The following is a 27995-nucleotide window of genomic DNA, read 5'->3' as shown; positions in this document are numbered from 1 at the left end:
TGGTTCATCAGTTTAACTTAACCATTTACCATCCTGAGACAGCAAAAGGTTTAACATAAATAAATAAATATATAAATGAACTGTCATGAAAAGGCCACAAGCCAGCGCCGGTCAGCATGGACATCATCCATTTACTCCAATTGGGTATTGATTTGGACGGGTACCAATTCCAGTATTGAATCATTAATAAAAGGAAATGTTAACAGCATGCCAGAGTCACTCAATTATTTACATTTTGCCGTGAAACATTAATGCTGAACGTCATGATTTTAGGCTTGGAAACAAATCGACGGACAGCGGTTAATAGCGATGTAAATCTCAGTAGATGTAAGCCACAGTGCTGTAATAAAGACGATAAAGGTCGGATTTAAAAAAAATAAATACAGAATCAGAGATCATCAAAGTAGGCATGTTAGATGTGACGGTATAATAGCCCCAGGACAGCAGACATATTACTGAGATACATGAAGCAGAGTTTTGCCACAGGGAACCGACCCAGTGCCTTGAACGTGAGCGTGCAATCACTCAGTGGTAAACTGAACAAAGTGCCACCAGGGAAATAACGTCACTCCTGATCAAAACTGTGGGTAGTTACAACCCCCAAGGTCATACTGCTGGGGTTTTATATTTAACAGTACAGAATACACTGACTGCATATTGCACAGTCTAACAAGGACGGAGTAAAGTTTGAAGGAAAATATATTACATCAACAATTAAAAGAAAAGAAAAGACTGCATGTAATATTAACCTACTAAGACCTGAACTCTTCCACAGCATGCATTTTTAATTTCTCTTTGATATTTGGGCGTATTGGGCCCGATGAATGTAAAAACAAAGAATTACCAGATTTTTTTTTTTTACCTTAATTTTGTTTTTAAGAAAATAAGAGCCACATATGAGGATATTTGTTTAAAATTTCGATAGAACAGTAGCAGTATAATGTCCTCGTAAGTGGATATCAGGCCCATGTAGAGCAAAATTGAGTATTTTGGTCTAAATAACCCAAAACGTGATGTCCACATATGTGGACGCCAGGTCCTAGGAGGTTAATGGAGTTGGAAAGCCAACAGAAGATTGTAGCTCTGCAGTTCTTCCCATCCATGTGAAACCACTCAGAGCCTTTCATGTGATTGTTGCGGTCATGCTTTGCTCTGATAATCCCGCCTTCTCAGCGCCACGCAGAAGACAGACAAAGTTACTGGTAGAAAGCTGAGTGTTTACCAGCTAAAGGCTCAGATGTTTCCCACCCTGCTGACTAAAGGTGAACCAGAAGAAGAGGGAATTTTGGACCTAAACTCATCAGTTGGCCAGAAATCAAGTAAATGCTCATGTTGCTTGGTGTGTTTCTTTAATACACTCTATTCACCCAGTAAGTTTTTTGTTCATTTCTTCAAACTTGTTGCTGTGCCCTCAGTGTGACCTGGAAAAATATGTTAATTCTAAAAAAGCAGACTTGTTGTTTTCCGGTAAATCTAATTAGCTTTATACAAATTCCCCACTGAGCCTCAACTTAATAAAGGTCTGCTAGAAAAGCCTCCACTTTAAACAGTTAATATTCAGTGGGATAACATCTAATACCCTATGTGTTGTTTTAAAGCAGGCTCTAGGATCATACTTTTTAATAATGTGTTTTATTTACCCAATAGTAGCATCAGCAACCCGATGGCACAGCTTAGTCAACATTGCTGATACAAGACTAAAAGCTGCTTTAACATTAATCTGTCTGGAGCAATTCTTTGAGTTCAATTAGGGCTACAGAAGTGTTAACAAAAGACACATGCTGTGCAGAGCGCACTGGCATTAACATATCTTTTAACACATGTGCTGCTGAAATTTTAACAAATCCTTGGCTGAGTTTGAGGATTTGGAACAGCTAAATGTAGTTTTGGAGGTGAAAGCAGGGTCTCTTGATAGGTTGAATGATGCCTGTAGCAGATTTCAGGGAAATGAAGAATGCTGCTATTCAGGCATGGGGATGATACTAATGTCTGCCAGGCTGAGGATGCACATCTGTTCCCAGGTTTTAGATTTGAATGTTTTTTTCCTGTAATTTCCCAGTCTAAAGTGTTTTTTTTTCCTCCAACCCCGTGGTTTATTGTGCTTTTCAAATGGGGGGTTATATAAGCAGCGCTCCCCTAGTGCTTTCAGATGGGTGAATAAGAGGAGATCAAAAGGGAGGCGATAGAGGAAGAGTGTCTGCTGCCTTCACCTCGTCTTTATTCTCGCCACATTCTGCCAATGCAGTTCCTTCTAACTGCATGACTTGCCCTGGATTCTCTTTCTCTCTGCCTCTCTAGGACATTACACTTTAATCTCATGTTCTGTGCTTCTCTCTCTCTCTCTCTTTCTCCCCCTTTGCCTGTCACTGGCCTCTTTGCCTGTCACTCCCTCTTCTTGTTCCCCTTCCATCACTTCATCCATCCATCTATCCATCTCTCCCTTTCTTCTTTAATCCCATGTTCAACTGCTCTGGCCCCGAGAATCTCATTCTAATCTGGCTGTCTCGATATGACTGCTAATCCCGTACTGTACATGCACATGGGTGTGCATGCGCAGATGTACGTTTATGTTTGCACCCAGTTAGAGATGTTAGTTAGTTTTAATGAGACGAGCTACATGACGCAACATTTTGATTGTGTGTTTTAGTCTGCTTGGTGTCCTGCGCATTATGGAGCATCAAAGCACAGAGAGCCTTGAGAGACACTGAGTGTGTGTGTGTGTGTGGGGGGGGGGGGGAAGGAGATGTAGACGTTGTCATGTAAGAAGGGCATGCCTGTTGGGAGACTTGGCCTTTCTGAAACACACACACACACACACACACACACACACACACACACATAAGCGCAGACACACACACAACAGCTCACATGGGGAATGCAGGGAGGGAACAGGAAAGAGCGATAGGAGGGATGAGAGAAAACATACAAGCGGGAATTCTTTCTCTTTACAAAGTATAATCTATGGCTTTAATCTCCCTCTGCCTGTTAACTCTCCGAAGCCCTGCTTCTCAAATCTCGGACTTTTTTTCTACTTGTCTGCAAAAAGCTTGGTCCAGCAGGTAGCTGCACAGATGAACACACACGCAAACACACATTTATATAAACGAGGGCAGGCGTACGTATTTGCAACACGGAGGGAGTCTAAAGCTGGTTGGCATCAACATGTAACCACGATGACAGACTGACAGCACTGAACGAAGCGTTTCCTCTGCAAACGCAGTCACCAACACGAACCACATCATACCTTTTGTTGCCCCTTTTTCCGCCTCTCTGGTGCTCGCTCCCCTCAGAGCATCCTTGTCCTATCATCCCCCTCAAGTTAACAGATTATTTCTGGGTGTCCGGTAAGTCCCGGCCAGCGGTCTCTACAGCCGGGGCGAGCGCGCCGCAGAGGAACGGGGACGCTCGGTCTGTCCGCACCGAAGCTCCGCGATGTGCACGAGTTATCTCCCACCCTGTTGTTTCACTCTGAGCTCCGCTGTGGTTAATGTGTTTGGAGTGTGTGTGTGTGTGTGTGTGTGTGTGTATGTGGAAGAGAGAGAGAGAGAGTGTGTGTGTGTGTGTGCCAGAGAGGGGCTAACCTCGAATAAAGTCCAGGTTTTCCCTCTCCAGCGTCCTTTCGCTCTCACTTCTCGCTGTCAGCCAACAACCAAACGTCAACTTCGCTACTTCAACTCCAAAACGGCATGTCATAACGTTAATACTACACAGTCTCTTCCTCTCTCTCTCTCTCTCTCTCACTCTTTCTCCTCAAAAGAGGTCCGTGTCTCTCCCTCAGCGCAAAACAGCGGCAATAGGTGCGACTAATCTCTATTTCCACCTCGCTTTGTCCCCCAAGTCCTCAGGGCGCCTCCGTCTTTTTAAATAAACCAACTGTGTTCAGTAACGGTTTGACAGGTGTCGCCTCCAGCGCACGTTGTGTCCTCCTCCTCCTTCGCCTCCTCTTCTTCATCATCTAGAGCCGAGACTGCGCGTGATGTTGTTTTCTGTTGGGGTGTGTGTGTGTGTGTGTGTGTGTGTGTGTGGAGGGGGGGGGGGGGGGGGGGGGGGGTACTCTTTACAGCGTACAGCGGCTCTCTGAGCTCCGTTACAGGGGTTCAGGAGGTCGCAACGGTCCAGCAATTACCGACAACTCACCACGCATTAGAGTGACAGGTGCACAGACACACACCCACGCACACACCCACACACTCACACACAGGCTACACAAAGCACCGGAGACTTTAGCTGTTGGGGCTTTGGGGGCCCCCTTAGATGGAAAATGAGTGGATTAAAGCCCTCGAGGAAAAGGAAGGAGAAAGGTTTCTCACACTTGAGAAAATGAAGTAATACATATTATTTATATAAGTCTGAGTTTTAATTTGACCCTAATCATAAACATAGAGTCACTGGCATCATTGTGTGTCAGGACGAGTCAAAGGCAGGGGTCTTTGAGGCATAATGACTGTGAATCAGCTCGGGGTTAAATTGATTCTGATGTGTTTTCTGACTCTGTGACCAGTGAGTTTTATTTTCCTAAGAGGCACACCTCACAATTAATTTGCATTTATTACCTTTGCGCTGTTTGCTCACTGAGGAGTCGCCACAGCTTAGGCTTTTATTGAATGCGAACACAGCAATTTTAAATGTTGCTTTCCCTGACAGAAGTTGGTCATGCCAGACCGAGGTGCAAACATTGGCACACCTCTGTCCTCTTCAATCACGCACCCACCCACACACTCTGCAGCTCATTTGCACACAGAGCATCTGTACAGGGCCTGTGTGGGCCCCTTGGGGCTCCAGGTGCAGGTGCAGCTACACCACCAGCACCCTCTGGCGCTGTTCCAGAGATGCGGTAGTAGGACTTAGTCTGATTCATTTTGAAAGACTCTCATAGTCAGACTCACGGAAACAATCAGAGGGACTGGGGCAGATTTCCCTAGCAGTTATTTTATCTGCTTAAAAAATGTTATTTTAGAGTGTGTCTGCTCTAATCTACCACTGTGTCATACTGTATATTTGACCCACACAGTGCAACCCTGAAAAACGTCTTGATTTCCATAATACTATTATTATATGTTTTTAATGTCATCTCGTGAGACTGTGTACCCGAACACTGACGTTCTTAATCAATACACGAGTCCATCACAGTGAGCCATTGCTAACCAAACCTTGACACCCATCATGGCCACACAAACGCCAAAAAACCCCAATTTTACCCTCACATTAGTAAAAGTCTAATCATAACATAAGTACTACTAAATTAATTATTTGGAAAAGTGTAAGTTGTGTTTTTCTGCCTGTGAGAACAAAACCGTTTACAATCAAAATCTCTGTGCAGGAGGCGCTAACAGAAACCAATCAGGAAATGAGCAAACGAACGTGCCGTGAAACTATCAGTTGCTAGGGAACAATGAGTATTCCCTGACCGATTGCAAGTGGTTACTGGACGTTACTGGCTGTTGCTGTTGAATTGATTTCTAACCCATATTCATGTAGGCCAAAAGACCGGTCAGTGACCTCATGGTTACCACTGGTATTTTATATTCCAGACCAGTTGTTAAATGATTGCAGGAGGTTGCTGATTGTCGCTAAAAGAAAGACCTATATGGTCCTGCATCGGAAACCTTGTGATTGCAGCATAATTTGTATTGAAGATGCCAACTTGTCTGCAAACAGTTGCCAAGTGGTTGTGAAAGTACAATGCAAACTGCAAATGGACGATATTTGCCTTCAAAGTAAATGTTTGGCATTTTGAAACACATTGATGTAATAAGGTACAACTTTTATTTTGAATGCAAAGTGTTTCAGTCGAGTGTTTGCAGACCTGTCGGCGTCTTTAATGGAAACCATGAGCAGTTGCCAAGTTGCAATCTGATATGCAACCAAAGCAGCTATACCCGAGAACAACTGTCAATCGCCCACAATCAGTCGACTTATTAGATGACACACATTTATCGTAGAAACCAGAGGTTGTCAGAGGATCACCGACTGGTCTCTAGGCTTGTGTGGCTGAATTTGTGTAGACCCCTGAAGGTATTTATCCATAATAGATATTATAGCGTCATCATAATCTAGCAACCATATATCAGCAGGCTTTAGCATTTATGCACTTGTAACACTTTATAAAACAGTTGATCATTCTAATTCAATTACATCTAATTTAGCAAATATTATTAAATACTTCATATGTCTAAATTGTCATGCTTACAATGTCAGTATCACTTACATCATGTGATATGATAATTTATGAAGTCAAGTGTACTATAATTATGGAGTGTAGCAGTCTCTAGTAATGGTCGTACTTATATATTCCTTCTGTTTGTGCTCTAAATGAGGCAGTGGGACGTGATGCTGGATAATTATTGCTTAGCTATTTAAGTAGTCTGGTACTATGATAATGCTAACATTTGACATTTTATGCAGTTTTATTTATTTTTCCACATATAGTATAAGCAAAATATTAGGATAAAGGAAAGTGTACAATATTGTAAGTCCACTTGTGGATAGATGCGTTGTGTATGTTTGAAACATCCACATTTAGCAATCCAGTTCTATATATTCTTCCCAGTGTCTTAATACAACAGGGTAATGTTGACTGATTTATCATTCTCATTCTGTTTTATATTGTCATATAAAGGAGCTTGAACCTGACTTGAGAACCTGAAGTACAATACAGTTCAGTTCAGTTCATCCTGCTATATTTACAAAGATTACCCTTGATTTTATTGATCTACATCAGGGTGTTTCTTATTGTGCTTTTTTCCCTCCCATTTTTGTTGAAAATGTTCTTAAATAGAGGGAACTTATTACAATCAGGTTACTATTTTTTCTGTTTGTATTATGGCATTTGTAATAAGAAAAATTGAGTTATTCCTGCAGGAACTATTACTGTGTCTGTGTTAAATCACTGTAATTTATGGTGGATTTATCCCTCGTGGTATCTGTTTAACACCCCCGTTCAGGCAATTATTGTCTTAAGTAAAAGTAGGTTAAAGGATTAGCTGCATGTTCCCCTTCAAATATTAAAAAAACAAAAAAGTTGTAGCCACAAATGGCAAACAAAATGGCCCAGATTATACCAAAACAAATGATACACAATCATTTCAACTCACTGATATGTAGATTTAGCATGATTGATGAAATTGCTCTCTGCATAATAAAAATTGCATTAGCAGCTGCTTAATGCTTAATACTTAAAATCTGAATATTATCTATATTTACCAGTGCAATTTCTGCACCAATAATTGTTGGTTTGTTGTGCAATATTGTGGTCATTCTGCACTGGCTTAGCCAATCAATACTTAAATGCTCATCTCTGATTGTTTAGACCACAAAAAGCAAAACAAACCACTCTTCTTCTTCAGGCTTCCCTCAGTCTCATTGTACAGACTTTGCATTGCCTCCTGCGTGACACATTTGCATGTTGGTTATATTCAGAATGGGTTCCCTGTATGTTCATGCTAATAGCAGTGATGGCAAGCTCAGTAATTTTCTGAGAGCACTACTAAAGATGATATCAGCCTGTCAAGTCAGACAAAGCCTTGAGCCAGTATTATCTACTGTGCAATAATTTTAATCTAAAGGGGACCATAATTTATAAAAAATAACATTGTGCTGTATTACATAAGATTTGACACTAGTGAATGACACGAGAAACACGTGAGCAAAGTGTTTGCTGAGGTTATATATAAGAAGTTGGGAAGCTTTTCATAGACCTCTAGTATCGCCCCCTGCTGGCCATTAGAAAAAATAATATTTAAGGCATTTCCACATTGGCCTCACTTTTCAGTAAGAGGCTACATCTCTTCAGTAGAGATTAAAATATAAAATATTGAATTTAGTAATTAAGCATTTATGGTATAAAATAGTGTAAAATGATAACAAATGGCTTTGTGCAAACTGGAAAAAGCCCAAATTTATGATTTACTTGCACAGTCTCACCAGAAGCAAGAAAGCAAAACTGGATCAACAGATGTTCTCTTAATTAATTCAAAGATCATTTTAGAATGATAAAATATAAATATTTTGCCAAGCATGCAATGCACTCTCTATGGTAAAGGCAAAAAAAGAGCTTTCTCTGCATCATTTATCTTCGCCTGTTGTTAATGTTGCCTCACTGATTGCAGGCATTTGAATTTCTACTATAAAGTTGTTGAGGAAGTACGCGGGCTGTTGCCAGCCGTTATAGTAACTGTAGTCGGTGGAGGATTTACGACAAAAAAATGTAAAGTACCCTTAAATACTTCTACCCTTCAGCTGGCCATTTCCCCAATGCATTACTGCTCATTTGCATAAAGTTGAACTCTGGTCAACTTCCTCCGTTTCCAAGTAGTCTGAGAAACCTGCTCTTGTCACGCTTCATCTTATCATTAATTTAAAGTTACCAGCTGCTTCATGTCATATCGCCACTGCAAGTGTGAACTATGGTAAGAATGCACAAGCAATTAGCAGTGTTGGGATCCTCACTTATAAATCTATGTTAACACTACATCAGTGCGTACAAATGCACATTTTGGAGTAAGGTGTTTGTTACACACAGGTGGGAACAAGACTTTGTGAAGCTTAAAAACATATTTCTAGTAAGTAAGGTTTGCCAAGAGGCCAAGGAAAGCCTATAAAGCAGCGTAAACACAGGTGCAAGAAAAGGAAACACAATAACGCTATTTCTTTTAACCCAGTTTGCTTGCATTACTTGTTTAACTCAGTTTAGGTTATAGTCCACCTGTACTGATGCTCAGGGTGGAGCAGGACAAGTTAAAAAAATAGATTATTAACGATTACTTAATACAACAGTTGGAGTGTTTGTCATTAAAGGCAAATCCTCTTATGTTATTAATTACAAGATCAGATTGTTTTATGTTAAATTTGTCTTTCTCGGTTTAAAAGGTGATGGTAAAGAATCAAATCTGCATTTATCCTGCAACGTAGCTCAGGCTTTGTCCTCTCTGACACAGGGACAGCAGCAAACTGATTGACATTCTCAAGTGGTCCAAATAAATGATGGCTAGAAATTAAATGACTGAAAGCGCTATAATGGTGTTTAGGACAAGTGGGTAGGAGAGAGAGAGGCAAGCGGGAGAGGGAGGAATACACAAACAGGTTGCACTGGGGCCTGGGGAATAGGAGGGAGAAGCCAGGGAGAAAGGAGAAAAAAAACTAAAATAAGATGGAAGGCCATTTAAAGGAAAGACACACACTGGCAAAGCTGGTTTAACACAGGGCTACAAAGTAAATGTTACCCTGTTTTCATCATTATCATCATTGCCTCCGATTTCTAACACAGTCCCACAGAGAGAGAGAAACATTCACACACACTCATAAACGCGCAGGTGATTAAACACAGTGAGCCAAACACAAAACGAGAGCCCATTGCCTCTCCTTAGTCTCACTCTTACAGCCAAATTCTTTCACCACCACCTCCTCTCTCTGGCCAGGTTTTAAGGCATGTAGCTCCTGTCCTTCACTGATGCATCAATCAGGCCTCTTTCTCCCCCTTTCTCTGATTACTTACCTCCCAAGAAAGAAGAAGAACTACACTCCATCTTGTTGTTTTATGTTCCCGGCAAATTTAGCCCTGTGTCTCCCTTCTCCACCCTCAGGTCTCTTTCACTTTGTCTCTGTCTCTCTCACTCACTCACCTCCATCATCCCCTCCCTCCCTCACGCTCTCTCCCCCCTCCTCCCCGAGCCTTTCCTCTGTCCCCTGACACCTCGCACTCCCCTCCTCCACCCCATTCTCCACTCCCTCCCTGTCAACCCTCCCTCCTCCCGTCTCTTTCCTTCTGTATGTAGTTGTATAACTTATCACCCTGATCCCTTTCGTGCGCGATAATTGGTGTGTCTCTGCAGCAGATGCCAGCGCGTGTTATTTGGCGGCTAAGCATTAGCTCTTCCAATTAGTCATCTAATACCAGTAAGAAAAAGAAACTCTTGGCCTCTGCGCTTTCAGCACCACAGGAGCAGAGAATTGTGTGTGTGTGTGTTTGTGTTTGCTCATGCAACAACTGTGGCCAGCTCGTGCACACACAGTTACACTGTATCCACATACGACCGGGCAGAGGGTACATGTGGGTTTTAACAGATGGCGAAACACTTTCCCTCGAGTATCGACATTACTCTCTCTCTTTCGCCCTTACTCCTTCTAATTAACTAGGTTTCAGTAACAAACCTTTGGGCTTTGCCATCACCATGGTTACCCAAACACTGACTGTCTGGATTTGTATATGTGTGTATCTGTGACTGCTTGAAAGGGTGGTGTATGCGCATGCACGTCTTGGTGTTCAAACCCCTTTTCCTCCTGCACCCTTCTGCGTATGTGTTTGTGTGCCTGTGTGCTTCCACGTATGTGAGCGTGTGTGTGTCCACGTCTCTGCAACTGCGTGATTGTGCATGCACATGGGTATTTTGGTTGCTTTGATGCCTTTGTTCCCCCCACAAGGGAAAACAAAGGCATCAGACCAGAGGCTGGTTCAGACTCAAGCACCTATGTATCTACACAGAGAATAACAGGATTATATGGGATAACTGAAAATGTGTCAAAGATTTATACATTTATACATTTTTCATGTAAGACTATCTTAATAATTATATAATTCAATGAATAAAGATTTTTTTAAAATGGTGAGATGAAATGAAAATCATTTTTGCATTTGTGATAGGAAGGTACAAGGTGAATTTGAATTTGAACTTGGCTCCCCTTCTTTGAAAGGCAAAAATAAAATGGAAATAGGATGTTGGAGTGCATATTTTACATCTTCAGCTACCTGGGCAGTCGGTACAGTGTAGCTCTCCATGCATTGCCCACGTGTCATATATTACCTACAAAATAGCAATTCTGTGATACTCGGTGTAGATAATTAATCAGCATCCTTGTATACTTGAAGAATAAGATAGCACTTTCCCTGCACTGTGGTGTCACAGTGTGCGTATATGTATTATTATTATTAGTCAGTTGGAATAATGTGTCTGATTAATGTGTCTGATCTAACTTGTTCTCTAATTTGCTTTCCCCTGCTGTCCACCACGTCCCCCCTGTGAAGTTCTTATGCTTCACTATAACTTAGTTAACTTCCATTGATGTTAATCTCATTTTATTTTGAAAGGCACCACCTTAAGGAATTGGTAGTGGGATCCATTTTTAGCATGGTCTCTGTGTTTTTAATAAAAGTGTTCATATTGCCAGAGTACTGAAAACGTATCTCAAAATGAAGTGATATGTAATATCACTTCATCTTTTCCTGCGCGCTGTTCCAAATATTTTGCCAAGAACGTTAACAGATACAGGTAGGTCCACAGGTTTTTGGCCAAATAATAAAAATAAAAAGATTAATTTTTACCCCAGTTACTTTCAAACCTCTGAAAAATCAGATATATGACAATGCCAGTGAGTGCAACACTTTTGTCACACTCCTTGCACTTCAGTCAGAAACTCATTGTATGATTTAAAAATGCACAGTGGTGGATTACAGAGAGAAAACTCAAGAAAAATATGCCACTGTCCACAAACTTATGGACCTAACTGAGCAGAGTATCCTGATCCACAGATGAACTCCCGACTGCAGCTGGTAGTCCTTGTTCTGCTCTGAAGCCTCCGTGAGCTTGAGCATTTTAACCACTTTTCCACCTGCCACAGGTTCTCATTAGAGTGTCCCTGCAGCTTGCAATGGATCTCTGAGGCAGAACATGGGCTACTGTCACCAGCTGCAGTCAAAGACTGTCGATGGAGCTGAATGATATTGAAAACCTCCACATCAGTGATCTGACTAACGAGTCAGCCAGTCAGGAAAACACAAGGCAGGGAAGGCTGGGGCTAGCTAGGGGATTCTCCAATAGTGGACTGATCGTGGATGGAACTTTTTTCTTGGAGTCTTGATGCATTCAAGTTGATTCTGTTCATCTGGACGCTGGTTTGAGCGCGGAGTCAAGGAGGCCATTTACGTGAAAAGGGAAAGACCATCTCTGAATCGAGGAGGGGCCCTAAGGGTACATCTTTCGCCATCTTACAATGCTGTGATTGCAGAAATTCCCCAACTCTCTGTGAATGGTACTCATGGCCATTGATCAGTGGTCTTTGATCAGTGGGTTTTGGTCAGTGGTTGTTGATCAATGGTCATGCAAATTTGCATAATTAAGATTAAGGAACTGACCTCCCAGCCCATTGTTCCTTCAGTGGGCTGGTTTCAGTCATTATGCAAATGTACTGTTTATGAGATCGGGGAAACCTGCAGTCAGCTGAGACTGAAGAAGTCACTTGGATGAGTGACGAAACGTTTCTCCCACAAAACGCTACGTCCAGATGAACAGAATCAACTTTTGGAGACTTTTTCTTGGAGGTATTTAAATATGCTAAAATGAGTTGCCAGTTACACTCTGACTAGTCTGCCCCACTAAAGTCTCTATGTTGGGAAATTCTGCTTTGCAGCCGATACTGAAGCAGAGAAATATGCTATAACTTTGAAGGAAGGATAAGAAATCAGCCCCATATAAGTATTCAGCGTATTTTTCAGGTGGTGCAGTGAAGTAAAGGCTAATAAATAAACAAAACAAAACACTGCTATACTTTAAATATCTTTCAAATGAATTAGGTCATACAGAGTGTTGTCTGTTCATGTCTGAAGGCAGCAGTTTTTATACTGGTCATCAGCTTCCTCTGGGCTGCATCAGCCTGCCCCCACGATCTCTCTCCAAGAACTCTTTGTCTGCTTTTGTGTGTCTTTGTCATCTTGTAGCTTCACACACGAACAGTGACGGAAGAGGGAAGGGGAAAAAAAAAAAGAAGTGCTTGAAAGAAAAATACACATCCAGCCTACTCTTTTCCCTGTACGGACATAACTCGCTGCTATCTGAAATGGTAGTGACTGCCATCTTATTAGTACTTTTTTTTTTTTTTTTAAATTTCTCAAACAGACATTATCATGTGGGAGTAAGACATTTCTGTCAGCTCTAATAGAGCAGCCGACACAAATCTCAGCAATCTAAAACATCAGGTTTTAGTGTCATTCCCTCAGAAAGAAAGAGGACTTAGTGCACACAAATAACAGCCGTAGGGTTCCAGAGGGTAATGGAGTAATTAAACACGTTGTCATCGTTGCATTGTTTCTCTCGACTGCCGGAATTTCATTATCACTCTCTGTGTTTACTGTGTCTTATTGTGATTAATGGAAATGTTTGGACATTACCTGACACTGATGTAGCCAAGGCATGCGGCAGGAGAGGAGGTGAATAATTTGCTTCCAAAAATCGTTAAGTTACAACTGGTCCCATTTGACATGCCTAAACACTCTAAATCTGTTTTTACAGCTACTAATGCAGTCATTAGCGATGAAGTAGCAATGGGATTTGCACTTCTTTGATGACACTGGGTGTGTTTTGGATTCTATAGATTGACACATGGTGACACCTACCAGTTCAAACTTGTTTTTACTCGGTGGCTCAGCTGTTTAGCTTTCTGTCCTCCCAGAAAGCTAAACAGCTAAAGTTCTCTGGAGCTAAAGAGGTAAAGGATAAGAACAGAAAAACTATTTAAGAAGAATGCTTGCTATTGGCCAGATTAGTCCAGAATTATGTTGAATACAAAATTAAAATAGTTGTTTTAAAAATCTGTGATGGAAGAGTTTAAAAAAAATGTGGTCAACATGTCAGACCGGATACTTGTTTAAAACTCAGTTTCACAGTAATATGTATTCCACACTCATTCTGCAGTGCATGATTATTATTTGCTGTTAAACTATATCTGTCATCGTATCCACACTTGATGCAGACAAAGTAATATCTATAGTTAGGTGTAATAGGGTTTGGTTCCCGTAACTGTCAGTGTCAGTTTCCTAGCAACCAATTTACCCATTACTAAAGTTAGACAGTCAGAAAGACGATTTTTAAAGTCTGTAAAATATCACGCTTTCATATGCTGAATTTATCAAATTACAATGTGTGAAACAAATCTCTCATAATGATGCTCATTTTGCCTTTTATTTGATAGCTGCAGATAGCCAACAGGAAATGTGGGAAAGACAGCAGGAAATGTGATGCAGTGAAAGGTACACCTGGTTGGGAGTTGACCTGGAACATTGTGCTGTTTTGCATTGCACTTTAAAGTTTTTGTTGACCCGCAGTGTTGTCGTCTCTTTGCTTTTGGCTACAGCTGGCAGATCTACAATGCAGTTGTGCTTTGGTGAAGATAGTACAGCATTTAGCTGCTATACAGTTAGGTAATTAACCATGGATTGGTTAGAGATTAAAACAAAGGTAACGTCAGTAAATATTGGTCTTGGATTCAAAAGGGTGGAAACGGACAAATTATAGGTGATTACTTTGCTCGGTAACTGCTCTGTGTCTTGCTAACAAGTTCACCAAATCAGCCTAAAACAAGTGCTGTAACAAGTTTCCACTGTGGGTAAACAAAATCAGTTATTCCAGCAAATCCTGATGTCACAGTCGGGCTCACCAGTTCACTTCAGCACCAGTAAAACACCGATAACTGTAGTTTTGCTCCAGTTCTCCCTGTCAGAGCTGCAGTCTGTCTCCTTCAGGCAGATTTGTTTTTCTTTAGAAAGGAAGCTTTTCACTACTCAGGAGTCCTGGCTTCAAATGGCCCGGGGCATGTTAGTCGACACAGACGAGTACTAACAAGACCTAGTGTGTGATATAAGCCTTATGTACAGCCTGCAGCTAATCAGCACATGATGAACGGGTGACTTAATGGAGACGATTTATCTGTCGGAGGTTTTCCATCTGAACGAGCTTTATTCAGGTTCATCATTCGATCTATCAGCTCTTAGACAAGCTGTGCACCTGAGACAGTTTCACACTGTCACATTAAACTCCTTTTTTTTCCTAAGAAGACTTGATAGAGAGTAGAGAGAGTCACTTTGGGAGATCTTAGTGAGACATATACAGGGAAGTGTGCTGTGTTTAAAGGGTGAAATTAAGTGGTATTTACAATTAATGAGGCAATGGGGGGTGGTGAAAACGGCGAAGACTAGAGAATCCTCGAGAAGGAAAGACATCTGTGGGATTTAGCTTCTCTTCCTCGCTCTCTTAAAAACCAGCTTGCTTCATGTACAGTCTCAGTGCGTACCCAGTTGGCACAATGCCTCCTGGCAAGGATTAGCTAAAATGAGAGCTGTCCCCTGTGTGTTCATACGTAACTTTGAAACTGTCCCTCGCAGAACGATTATGTGCTTATCAGATTATCCTAACATGTTCACAGCAACCAAAATAGGATGCATGAGCATAGGGGGAAAAAGAAGAAACTTGATTTGTATGAGTTTATGGTACGGTTTCCTGGAAGCGCTGCAGATGTCCTCAGGCTAACACTGCTGAGTCCACACGTTCATGGATATGCGGGTGAGAAAAACACTTGGGTATCACATATGTCAAAAGCAGCCACAGCCAGCATTATCACCCTGCCAGCAATTTACACTTACAAGCATGTGCAGTGACTTGATTCGAGTAGGGAATGATTTGGAGCATACTGGCCACTCATAGATACTAGTATTTATTCAGCATTTACCTTGCTGCAAAAAGAGCTCATTATATTCTTACTTTGTTTAAGTTACAGTCACCTCCTTGTTATCCAGGTTGGAAGTCGCTGTATGGTCTCCTTTTTCATAAGTGAAACACAAACTGAACCACATTACCTGTTTATTTTTTGTCACAGGGTAGCTTATTATTCTTTGGACTGTAGCCTCAGCGTGAGTTTATTTATTAGCTTCGCGGGCCGTGAAGTTACTCGTTCATATTGTGCTGTGCTTCTCAGCCCTCGCTGACGGGACTCCGAGCCTGCTGGTTCTCATTCTATCCGTCTAATCAGGGACCGAGTTACACCTGCGATGCCACGTGGATGCAATTAACTGACTGGCTGGGAAATAGTAGCAGCACTGTAAGCCCTGAAAACACAAACTGAGAGCCACTCGTGTGAAGAATTGCTGACACCAATAAACCTTTTTTTTCCCCCCAGAAGGACAAATATCAAAACACCTTCCCCCCCCCCCCCCCCCCCCCCCTTATTTTTCTATCTTCACCTAAATGAAGATTCATTTAAATATAGAACTAGGAATTAAAATTAGAATTACTGTTGAATAAGTAGCTGAATGAATTAATTCAAACTGAAGCTTGATACTCACTGTGATGACTGTGAGGTTGTTCAGATCACCAATCATGAGGTGAAGCATAAACCGATCAAAGACTCTTGTTTGCACACAGAAGCCTGTTTATAATGTCAGCAAAGCACTTGTGCAACACGTTAGCAATGTAGCTAGTCATGCTTGTGTTATTTTGTAACGTTTTTGGTTGTAGTATCAACTTGGTGTTAGATTTATGCACAAACTGTAACTCATTTGTAGTTTTTGAAGTTTCCAGTGTTACTTTAAAGGGTATTTCTTCATTTCTTAATAGCATTGTCATTATTGTACTAATGAAAATGGATATTATATGAGCTCTGTCTTACTGTCACTTTGAATGAAGATGTGCTGTACACTTCAATGCAATGAAATATCCGGTTCTTCCATTTCCAAACTTGTAGAATGAAAACTGAACCAGTCGTCCACAAGCAGGAAATGGAGACAGTTTGCCTTTAAAGTATCAGTTGCACCTCTTGAAACAAACAGCATTTAGGCAGGGTTATTGAAGAAAAAGCTCTCCTGCATTAATATACACTCATCACCCTCTTTATTAGATACAAGTTGCTAGAACTGGCTTGAACCTTGTTTTTCCTTCAGACCTGCCTTCATTCGTCATTAGAGCAGGGCGATATGACCAAAAATATTTATCACGATATACATTTTAAATTTTGCTATAACGATATAACTGACGATATAATTGGCACTAGACAAAATACTTTACAACTCCACAACTTTATTAGTGCAAAAAACCCCATCAATGTATTTTCACTTAAACAAGCAGCTGTTTTTTATGTGCATTAAAGTTATATAAAAATTTAACAGTGCAAATGCAAAATCCTTGCTGACAGTTTAACCAAAAAGCATTTCCAGTGGAAACTGGCTGACATATCCTCAGCATAACCATGTATAATATCCACAAAACTTAAAAAGAGGTTATACACATAATACGGTAATATCATGTTGAAGCACAGTACGTATCACTCAGCGAGGCTCCTGCCTACGATAGCCGTAATGCTCCGACAATCCATCAAGTGGTGCAGGTTCGTAGCTTAGCAAAGTCGTACTAAAACATTTGACAGATTTCCGAGTGCCGTGTACGACATAAAATCATTTCGAGGTCAGTAAACACAACCAGAATTCATACATAAGGCACACGGGATTATAAGTTTTTTCAGAAAAATCAAAGGATTGATTTTAAGTGTGCTGTATTTTCCAAAAACATGGTAATATCGACGGCCCGCTAGCATGCACTACCAAAAATAGTGCTTTGTTGTGTATCTGACAGACGAAAGTTAAACCAGTTCCACACCACTGAAGTTGCAGCATTTTTACAAACCAATTCTGGTTCATCCGTTTCATTCAACAATCCGCTTTCGCCCTTCTCATTCTGCGTCGCCGCCATGCTTTTTCCGCCATGTGTGTATGAAAACAAAGGCACTGCGCATGCGTGTTTTACCCATAATCTATTGCGATATTTCATTTTCTTATCGTTGCCCAACATTATACCGGTATTACTGTGAACGGTATGATATGTTCCGGCCCTATTTGTCATGACATAGATCCAAAAAGATGCACAGCACTACACACTTGCTTCAGATTTGTTAGCTGCACATTCATGATACAAATCTCCCATTGTACCACAAATGAAAGCTCTATTGAATTGAGATCTGGTGATATGAGATTTGTGACATAGTGTGTTATCTTCTGGAAGTAGCCATCAGATGATGTGTGGTAAAGGAATGAACATGGTAAAAAGGGGCCCAAAACATGAAAATTCCCCCCACACCATTACAGTCCTACTACCAACCTGAACCGTTGATATAAGGCAGGACTACTGGTGTGCTTTGACGATGTTTACACCAAATTCTGACCTTACCATATGAATGTTGGCGCAGAAATATTGACTCATCAGATCAGGCAACATTTTTTCAGTCTTCTCTTGACCAGCTTTGGTGAGCCTGTGCAAACTGTGCCCTCAGTTTTCCTGTTCTTGGCACATCCCACTTTTCAGTTATTTATTTGTAAAAAATGTTTGGAATCATGTATGATTTTCGTTCCACTGCTCACGTGTACACCACTTTGTGTTGGTTTTTCACGTGGAATTCCAATAAAATTGATTCATGTTTGTGGCTGTAATGTGACAAAATGTGGGAAAGTTCAAGGGGGCTGAATACTTTTGCAAGCCACTGTAAGTGGCTATTGTAGCTCATCTGTTTCAAGGTTTGATGTTAATAGATGCTCTACTGCATCTTCCTTCCCTATTCTGATGCTCAGTTTGAACTTCAAAAGGTTATCTTGACCATATCTACATGCCCTAAATGCACTGATTTTTCTGCCATGTGATTGGCTAATTAGATATTTGTATTAATGAGCAGTTGATCAGTTGTTCCTAATGAAGTGCGTAGTGAATGTACATTTTCATTAGGACCAGTTGGACACTAAAGTAGGAAATGTCTCCATGAAATGTACTACTGTGCACAGAATATGTTCTAAAACCAAAATGAGGTGTTTCAAATCATAGTGAAAAGTTATGCAGAGGTAAGGCAGAGAAAGCAAGTGTTAAAACTACTTCCTGTTGGATGAGGTGCCATCAAATGTATTGTTTGTTTGGGCTTCAGTTTGACATTTAGGGGTAATCGGTTTACAATTAAAATAACTGAATAATCATAATGGGAAAAAATGAAATCTGCTCATTGTAGTAATTGGAGTTTTATATCACCTGGATGTAATGAGAACGTGATTGCACTATTCATCACAGACCTGTGTAACATTTTATATTAGATGTGATGAGGGCTGCAACTCATGGGTATTTTTGTTATTGATCTGTTCAGGTATTTATTCAGTTTAACAAATAGCAATCACAGGTTGGTATGGTCCAAAAAATTAAAAGACATCTTCTTGTTCTTATTTCAGTCCAACCCTCAAATATTATTTGCAGTTTAAAATAGAAATCTAATAGCTAAGTGTAATACTTAGCTGTTTATCTGGCTAAATACATAGCCATAAATTGAAAAGACATTCTCGCCATATATACACTACAGACATTTTTGCTTAATTTAATTAGTTTTGTGTCCTCCGACTTTTGAATTATTGCTTGCTGTGACAGTTTAAGCCTTATTAATTACGCTTCAGTTGTATTCACAATCATTTCTTTTTTCTTGTCTCTCTTTTAGCCAACAACACTCTGCTCGGTGGAGGTGGAGGTAAGTTACCACCTGTCTGATCCTTTGGTCGTCTATGTTTGTGTGCCTGCCAAGATACGTGCAGGCCTCAGCTGTTATTAATGGCATGGCTTTGTGGTGCAAATGGTCGTCTGTGGACACCAAATAATTTAAAATTGTCGCACTTCTTTTAATCAGATGATGCAGTGCAATTTACGAGCCAAAAAGAGCGAGTGAGCGTGCGTGCGTGTGTGTTGGTGTACGTGTTTGCGAGTGTTTTATGCCCCATGTGTGGTGTCTGTCTATATTTTTCTTTGTGTAAGGTAGCAGGTAGCTCTTTGTTGTGGCAGGTGTTCAAGGTGCTTTTGCATGCAGCTCGTGAGGGTGTGTGCCTATGTCTGTGTGTGTGTCTGTGCTTTTTACGTGTTTGCAGGTGTGAAGTCAATAGTTCGTAATTTATGGGTGTGGAGTGCTGTGGAAATAAACATTTTTCAGTGTATTGTTGACTCAGTGCTTTGCTGCGGGTGTGTGATGTTTGACGTCCGTGGGTAATCGATACTTGCAATAAATCTGTATTGCTAATGCAGTAGCCAGATTCACTAAAACATGTGCGCACGCACCTTACTCAACTTGTGTGTGTGTGTGTGTTTGTTAATGCTTGCAAATTTGGGTGCTGGTGCATTTGCCTGTGGTCGTTTTCTTTGTCTTCATTTGGCCAAACAGCTTTAGCCTTTCAGCCCGGCTCGTTCACACTGCCGTTTTTAACCTTCCTATTTGTATGTTAGTCTGCATGCAGCCTTTTTCTTTGCAGTCTCTGTGGTGAAGTATCAAGTGGTGCACCTGCATGTCTGTATATTCGCGTGTATGTGCATTCGTATGTCAGCTTACAACCGTGCATCTGCTTGCCTGAAATGATCTACTGAAGTCCCGAGTGTCCATATGCACACATACACGACACACACACACACGGGCTCCACCTTAACTGATAAACACCAGCTGAGGCTCAAGCCACAAAAATGGATGCCACACTCTTCCTGTTGCCACACACACACACACATGCAGTCAAGCACCTCGAGATCTACAGCGTCGTTTGATGTTGTCCTGAGGTCTCTGATGGCTTTACAAAGACAGATGGTTTCTAGAGAGCCCTCGAACATGTGAATGCGTCACACTGGGTGCATTAGTGCCCGTGTAAAGCATGTTTATGTTGATCACTGTGGTTTAGTTAATGTTTTTATTCAGTTAAATTTAACCACAGCAGCTGTTTTCATTGTAAACATTTCCACCGACCAGCTGAACGAGCCAACATTAAGAGCCACCATCTGAATCTGTCTATTCTCTCTTTCTGTGCCACTCTGCACCATTTCCCCCCCCTTGCTCAGTTGATTTCCCTCATTTCTTATTGTATGTATTTTTCTGTCTCCATCTCCCTTTTCAGCTCTGTCCTTTGGGGTTTGCTAAGGCAGATAGAGCCTGGAGTAGGTGTTAATTAGAGATAGGTAAGGGTAGTGACAAGAGGAAGAATGGAACAAACAAGAGAGAGGGAGGGAAACGATGCTTAGAGAAAGAAGACGAGAAAGACGAGAGCGATGACGGCCACTTGGGATCGACAGATGCAAGCGGAGGGCCAAGTGGGGAAAAAACACACACACAAAAATCATTTACTATACATCTACATTTGCCAGGATCACACTCTGCACTGAGTAACCATGCATTCATTCATTCAGCTTTAGTGAGTTGTTTTTTCCATCAAAGGTGAGGCAACAAAAGGTCTTTACGGTTCTTTACCTCTCAGTCTCAAGGGTACCTGGGTAAATGTCATTCAGTTAGATCAAACGCACACCTGTCGACATTGTTTTTCGCACTTCAATCTGGAGGAGTGCTGAGCTGATGCAGTGCATCAACAACAAACTCAAGGGCAGGAAATTAACCTTTTTTTATGTCCACTGGCTGCTGTTGCTCATTTATTCCTGAGCTTATCTGCTATTTCAACATTTCACTGCTTTGATTGATTTTCTAAATGGAACAGAAAGCCAAGATGATAGAGGTTTAGTCAGCCAGACAGTTACCATTATCTTTGTATAAACATTTATTCATGTAGACATGAACATATATCAGTTTAATCTCTGAATGGATGCTGTTAAAATTGTTAGAGCCAACACAGATTCTTCTTCTAGGTCACCATATGTCAGTGCGTACCTTTGGGATGAATGGCACGCTAAAGTGTTTTTTCACTGGCATGTGGCCTCCAAGAAGTATCAGCTTTCACTGATACAGCGTGCAGCTGTTTTCTACATTTCAAGACATTGTAAACAATCTTTAAGGATGAAAACTACAGTTTCCTTATTCATTTAGCAGGGTAGCCATGGGGTTTTAAGTGCAGTTTAACACATAAGTCAGCAGTTCGTGAACAGTGTTGTCACTCAACAGTAATTTCATAGCTTTGATACTATATTTTCAGAGCATTTTCATTCCATGGGGGGAATTTATTTCCTTATCTATGAGCATTCTGCCTTCATTCTGATTTCAACTGCATACCTGTGAAGTTTCCCGACTGGACTGTACACCTTTATGCTCACCGTTGTGGCCCTTTTGAACAGCGACAAATACTGAAAGTGACTTTAATCACTGTATCACTTTGCTTCCTGTTATAATTTTTTCCACTTCTGTATCAGTGATAATGCAGAGGATTTTTTTTGAGTGGGGACATCTGTTGTTCAGGAGGAGACTGCCGCAAGTCCAGGAAACATTGAGTGCCAGTATGAATGGTGACCAAGCTGTGACGACGACACAGCGGGCATGCAACACAATAAATTACCTTAAAAGGGGATTTAGGTGATGTAGGAGAGACGAGCCGTGATGTAGTGACAAGATTATATAGCTTTAAAATTATATAGCACTCTTCTATATATTTGAGCATTCAGAACAACTTGTATTGCATGGCACACTGGCTTCCTTTTTCAGCTCTGAAGATTGCACGTTGGTCACCCACCACACTTCTATTACAATAAGCAGTAAAGAAAATTGGTATCACAAGAACCAAACCTCTGAAACGAAGTTTGTGAACCCAGACGCAGGTTGCCTGGTTGGTAATTTTCCTGTTACATGCAGAGCAATCACAGAAGCCAGCAAAAAAACACTTTTCAAGTAAAAATCGTCTATGAGCAAAATATTAAGATAGAAATTGAGATCTGGAATTCAGCTTTAAGCACTTGTCAAACCAAATCATGTGATCATACATTCAAAACCCTCACTTGCTGTGATGTTCCGGTTTCATAATAACAAGTTACTGATCAAACAGAGACACAGTTACAGACACACAGACAGTTGCTGTCAGAGATCCTGCTCTGGGTCTGTAGGGACAGATTGCACAGGATGTGAGCCAGCCACAAAGACACTGCCGGCTTATGATTGGTTTAGGTTTTAAGACAGTGCACAATAGATGAGCACAGTCCCAATTAAAATTTCATCCACTTGCATTTTTTCATTTCGATGGGGAAACACGAAAGAAAATGTTGCACAGCTAAAAAATTCAGGCTGAAATTGCATGAGATGACATCTGTAATCAATCCTCAAGAACAACGATGGAGTTTGAAACCCGGTACTGGAAGTCTCTCGGCTCTCGTCCTTGTGTGTCTGCAGCCCTTTTTGGGTTTTTTTTTTTGCTTTCTCCTTGTCTGGATGCAGAGAAAAATACAGGCGGAGAAGAATAGGCTTGTCTGCTTGGCTTTCAGAACAAATGAACAGGAGAGCATGTATTGTGAATGAAGGGAGAGAGTTTTGGAGCATGGAGATGAGACTAGAGACAAAGAGCACTTAGTGTACCTTCCGCATGCAGACAGTGCTGTCAGCCGCATACATAAATTCATCTGTTTCACTGCTGTTAGCAACACTCATATATGCGTGTGTGTGCGTGCGTGTCTGTGTGCGCAAGAGTTCACGGTAGTAACACTTAACAGGTTGCGCTGCATTTGTTTGTGAGTTCAAGTTTGCACATATACACAGGTGCCTATGCAGAATCGTAGGAGAGGCAGCGTGCGTGTTTGTGCGTCCATCCACCACCAGAACCATCCTAAATGTTGCCTTGGCAACAAGCTGACTGAAGTAAATGAGTGTCCCGGCTCTGCTGAGGGATTGTGGGAAAGCAATATGCCAGCGTTCCGCCCCATTAGTTTGACAGACAGCCTGTTTGGCCTATAAGAGGTCAGCTGGCAAGGGCAATCGTATTAGTATTCCATAGGAGAGACTTCAGGATTGGTTTTACTCTTATGCCAAGCTACCCATGAGTGTGTGTTTTCTTATGTGTGGATGTGTTTGTTGAGGGTGGGCGGTTTGAGGTAAAGCTTGTCGTGGCACAGAACAATAGCAGAGAATGTGTGTGTGTGTGCGAGTGTGTGTGTGTTTGTTTTTGTGCCCTGCTGGAGGTTGCAGGCTCCGCGCCAGGTAAGCATATCGCCAATTATCACTTCACAGTCCCCCTACATCCCCTCCCTCTCTCCCCCAGAGTCAGTCAATACAGAGCCTGCAAGGGAGATGTGATAACACCTAAACTGGTCAGCCGCCTGTTTAACAGGGTAAAGAAGCCAAAACACTAATTTCAATCCTTCCTGTATTCATCCATGCATTGCATCCTTTTAATCTATTCCTCTCTGGAACCCTGCTTAACATTCATCTCTCCCTTCTTTGTTTTTAGTCTCACCCACTCTTTTCACCTACACACCTTTTATTTATTTATTTGTTTTACACTTGATCCCCTTCCAAAGCCATTTCTTTTTGTCCAACTGTGCTCTTCAGTCTCCCGTCTCGTCGTTCTCTGTCTGTGTGTGAGTGTCTCTCCATTCCCCATTGTTTTTATTTATTTATTTATTTATTTATTTATTTGTTTGTGCACTCCATCTCTGATTCCCCAAAAGACCGAGCTTCAATAGCAGAAAACGGTGAAGTGATATTTAGTATGATAATCAAGGCTAAATTATGAATTTTGCATGATTTTTTTTTTTTTAGGATGAAAATTAATTTGGCATATTTCATGTTTTGTGTGTTTTTGTGTGTCTAGTGATATAAATGTGTTCCCTGGTTATTGTGTTATAATCGGTTGATGTCTATTGGTTGCATTAGGTGTAGCCAATTAAGACTAATGGTCGAGTAGTTCACATGCTTCATTTGCACAGAGTCAGTGGAGTATGAACAACAAGTATCCTTTGACACCAAACTCATTGCTCGTTTTAAATGACTCGGTGTCTAAGTGGCTTATAAAGACCTGATATTGGTGGTATTTTTTATTAAGGCAATGTCAGTTTGACTTTTTTTGCTTCCCAAGAAAAGTGATTTTCATTTGTGATGAATTTATTTATTTTTTACATTCATAAGCATAAACAATACAGACAAACAGCCTTTACAAAATCCAGTTCCTATGCAATAAAAGACCAAAAGGAAATCAACAGAAACATATAAATTACATAAATCAATTAGAGTGAGGCTTCAGACTGCTGGAATATTATTGTTGTGTCTGAAATCCCTGCCTTGTACTAGAATTGTACTAGAGAAGACAGTATCACGACCAAAATGTTTGCAATAAATTCAGTCAGATTAATAATAATATTGGGAAGATGAGAAGTTCAGTCATTCAAGAGGCTCAGAGTAGCGCCACTACTCCTCTATGTCAAAAGGAGCCAGTTGAGGTGGTTCGGGCATCTTATTGGGGTGCCTCTTGGCCGCCTCCTGGGTGTTCCTGGCATGTACCACTAGAAGGACCCCCCGGGCCAGGCCCAGGACATGCTGAAAAGATGTATTTCTTGACTGACCTGGAAATGCCTCAGTGTTATTGTAGAGAGACACATAACAGACAAGTTGTACTCTTCAGCATAGACTGACTAAGACTGATTTCAAGGTATTGGCAGTCTGCCTGCGTTTATAAAGTAGGCAGCAAAGGTAAGGAATAATTGCTAATCTGTCTGAGAGTGGCTGCATCAGATTGGAGATCTGTGCAACTGCCTCGTGATCAAAAGTGGTTAGCCAGAAATTGAGGGTGTTACAAACTTAATCTCTGGGGAAGTTTGTTACTAGAACTACTTGCAATTGGTCTCTTACAGCAAGAAATTTCAGTGCAGTCACTGAGCAAACACTGGTTATTATTTTTGAACCCCCTACTGGCAAGGATGCTTCCATGCTATTGTTACTCTGTATTGGGACTGAGCCATGAGCAACTCAGGTTCAAGTGCTGTAAAAGTTACAAGTTAATGTAGTTAGAATCAAACGCATCAAGTCCCTAGAAATAAAGGAGGTCATGAAATTCACATTGATCTATCCTGGGTCCTATATTCAGATCAGTTAAAGACAGCAGTCATGAAAAGTTTTATTTTCAACATCAGTAGAAGTGGTTGCAGCCTGCTTACATCATAAATCTTACTGGCATCTGATATTTTCTGGAAATCAATAACAAGCCTCCTAAAAGAGCAACAATAGAGAGCAAGAGCTCCACGGTGAAAATAGACAGTAAAAAAAAGTGAAACCTCACAATTCTCTCCCAAGTGCTTCTCTTATAACACTCATTGTTTTCCAACTGTGTATGTGTGTGTCAAAGAACGGCATGTTTCAGTATGAGGGCGTACAAAATTACAGGCATACTTTATAGTACTTGTGGTGAGTAGAAAAAACTTCCTACCAGCTCCTCTGATTATTAATCGTGTATAAAAAGTTATAAAGTAACCCTTAGCTATTAAACAACAATGGATGTTAAAAAGTTTTAGAAAAAACTTTTAATAGCTAACTTGATCAACAGGAAGAATACATTATAAATGTGAAAGAAGCCATTTCTGTTGTGATAAAGTCAACACCTGCGCTGTAATGACATTTCTCTGGTGGCCTGCTGAGGCTAATCTACCGAACACCTCGTCACCATATCAAAAACCACTCATTACATTACATAATGGCACCTAACAGGCTCACCGTTAAATAGGTTATTATTGCACTTGATCACACTAACATTAGTCTGTTATGCTGGTAATTCATCTTTAGGTAGGCATAGATTTCTGCATCAAATTGCAAAGAATAGGCAATAGTTTTGTTTTGTTTTTAAATAAAACTTAAAAGCACTCATTACAGCTTGCTGGTTGTACTAGAGGAAGTCATTAGACTTTATTCCTTGGGGACTATAAATGAACAAGTTGTTCTCACCCCCAGATTTTCATGTACTGAAACTTGACCACAACCTTTTGGCTTTAGATTGCGCTGTTCTGGCTACCCATCCAGCTTCATTTTCAACCTGCGGTGCAGTCCAGTCCAGTTCAGTACATCTGAGCAACTGCTGTCATCACTGCTGGACATGGGTAACCATGACAGCCATGAAACTAGCAGAGAAGTTTGTTGTAGATGTGAAAAGTTCTTGTTACTGCTACATGGATTGATATTTATATAGCGTTTTATAGCTTAACAGAGCAGTCAAAGCACTTTTTAAATACAATCCACATTCACCCTTTCACACATTCATACAGCATCTTATTTTATACTTTCAATAACTTTCTAACTACCTTACACACTCACACTCCAGTGTATCGCAGGCTTTTGGGGGTTCAGTATCTTTCAACATGTGGGCTGAAGGAGCCAGGGATTGACCCGCTGACCTTCCCATTGGTAGATTACATCCTCTACAGTAGATACTAGCTGTCCTCCTTTGTTAGGCGAGAAACTCAAATCAAACATTAGCCATAGTTGTTGTTTAGTCTGCGTATTGTTAGATGTCTGGAGGTCCGCATGTCTAATCTGCTACCATAAGAAATTGCAACAATGTTGGAAATAAAAAAGCATATTTATGCACGTTTCGTGTGTTAGAGTCATGACTTTCAGTGAGGAGGAAGAGGGTGACATTTGATCCAGATACAGGTTGCATGGTCTCTTCCACCTGTGCTTTCATTTCTTTGATCAAGGAGACTCCTTCTTAGATTATAAAACTTAGGTATTTTCCTTCTTCATATCTTGAGTTTGAAGGTGCAGACAAAAATTTTAAATTGCCTCCGCTGCAAATGAACAGTTGGTATGATGCTCCATTTCTGAAGGAAAAGACTTTTTCGCCGTTTATTTCTGAATACCGTATATTTTTTTTCTCTGTGAAATAACCTCAAAAAACAACTACCTTTACCCTTAAAATATGACAAAATTTGATCTGTACCCTGCCTCTTGCCCTGTGACAGCTGGAATAGGCTCCAGCACCCCCCACAACCCTGAAAAGGATAAGCGGCAGCGAATGGATGGATAAATGAATGGGTCTCAGTGAGAATCGGCTGGTGTGAAATGCGTGGCAATACATCCAATAGTTGTTCAGATATCACATTGTGAAGTGAGTTGACCACTTGGCAGCTGTTATAGCTCACCAAAACCACAAGTACATTATAGATGCTGGTCTCAAATTATATGTGTGGAATACTAGTATAATACTAATAGTGGTGGAAACTCATAGAAAACACATGCAAGACAATTCTTTTGTTCGCCTTTCTACTATTTTTAAAAAAAGGCAAATATTTCTGGCAGAAAAATGATTTTGGTCTAGAAACTCAACAAATCCACTCATATTGTTTTCTAGAGCGATATTGGTGCCCATAAGCGACTCTTACATAGCCGTCTGCATTGACAAGGTACTGCTGGTGCCGCTTTGCTTCAAGCACATCTTTCATTTGCTTCCCCCTCTGCTCATGAGTTCCCCCCCTTCATATTTCTGGCACCATTCAAGTGACAGA

General features: G+C 40.9%; 1 protein-coding gene across 3 annotated transcripts in view; it reads left to right on the top strand.

Moving 5' to 3' along the window:
• The window catches only part of macrod1 (mono-ADP ribosylhydrolase 1), a 148967-nt gene that overhangs the window by 64347 nt on the left and 56625 nt on the right, over positions 1 to 27995 (top strand). For 2 of the 3 annotated variants that reach the window (XM_026143655.1, XM_026143653.1), the window contains exon 4: positions 19276 to 19305. The exons of the other annotated variant lie outside the window; for it this stretch is intronic. In XM_026143655.1, the coding sequence (XP_025999440.1) occupies positions 19276 to 19305 (30 nt within the window). The remainder of the gene's footprint in view (positions 1 to 19275; positions 19306 to 27995) is intronic. 3 annotated transcript variants of the gene reach the window in all.

Source organism: Astatotilapia calliptera, chromosome 2 (assembly GCF_900246225.1).
Source record: "Astatotilapia calliptera chromosome 2, fAstCal1.2, whole genome shotgun sequence".
Classification (NCBI taxonomy): Eukaryota; Metazoa; Chordata; class Actinopteri; order Cichliformes; family Cichlidae; genus Astatotilapia; species Astatotilapia calliptera.
Note: the sequence above shows the minus strand (reverse complement) of the source record. Positions and strands in the feature narration are given on the sequence as shown.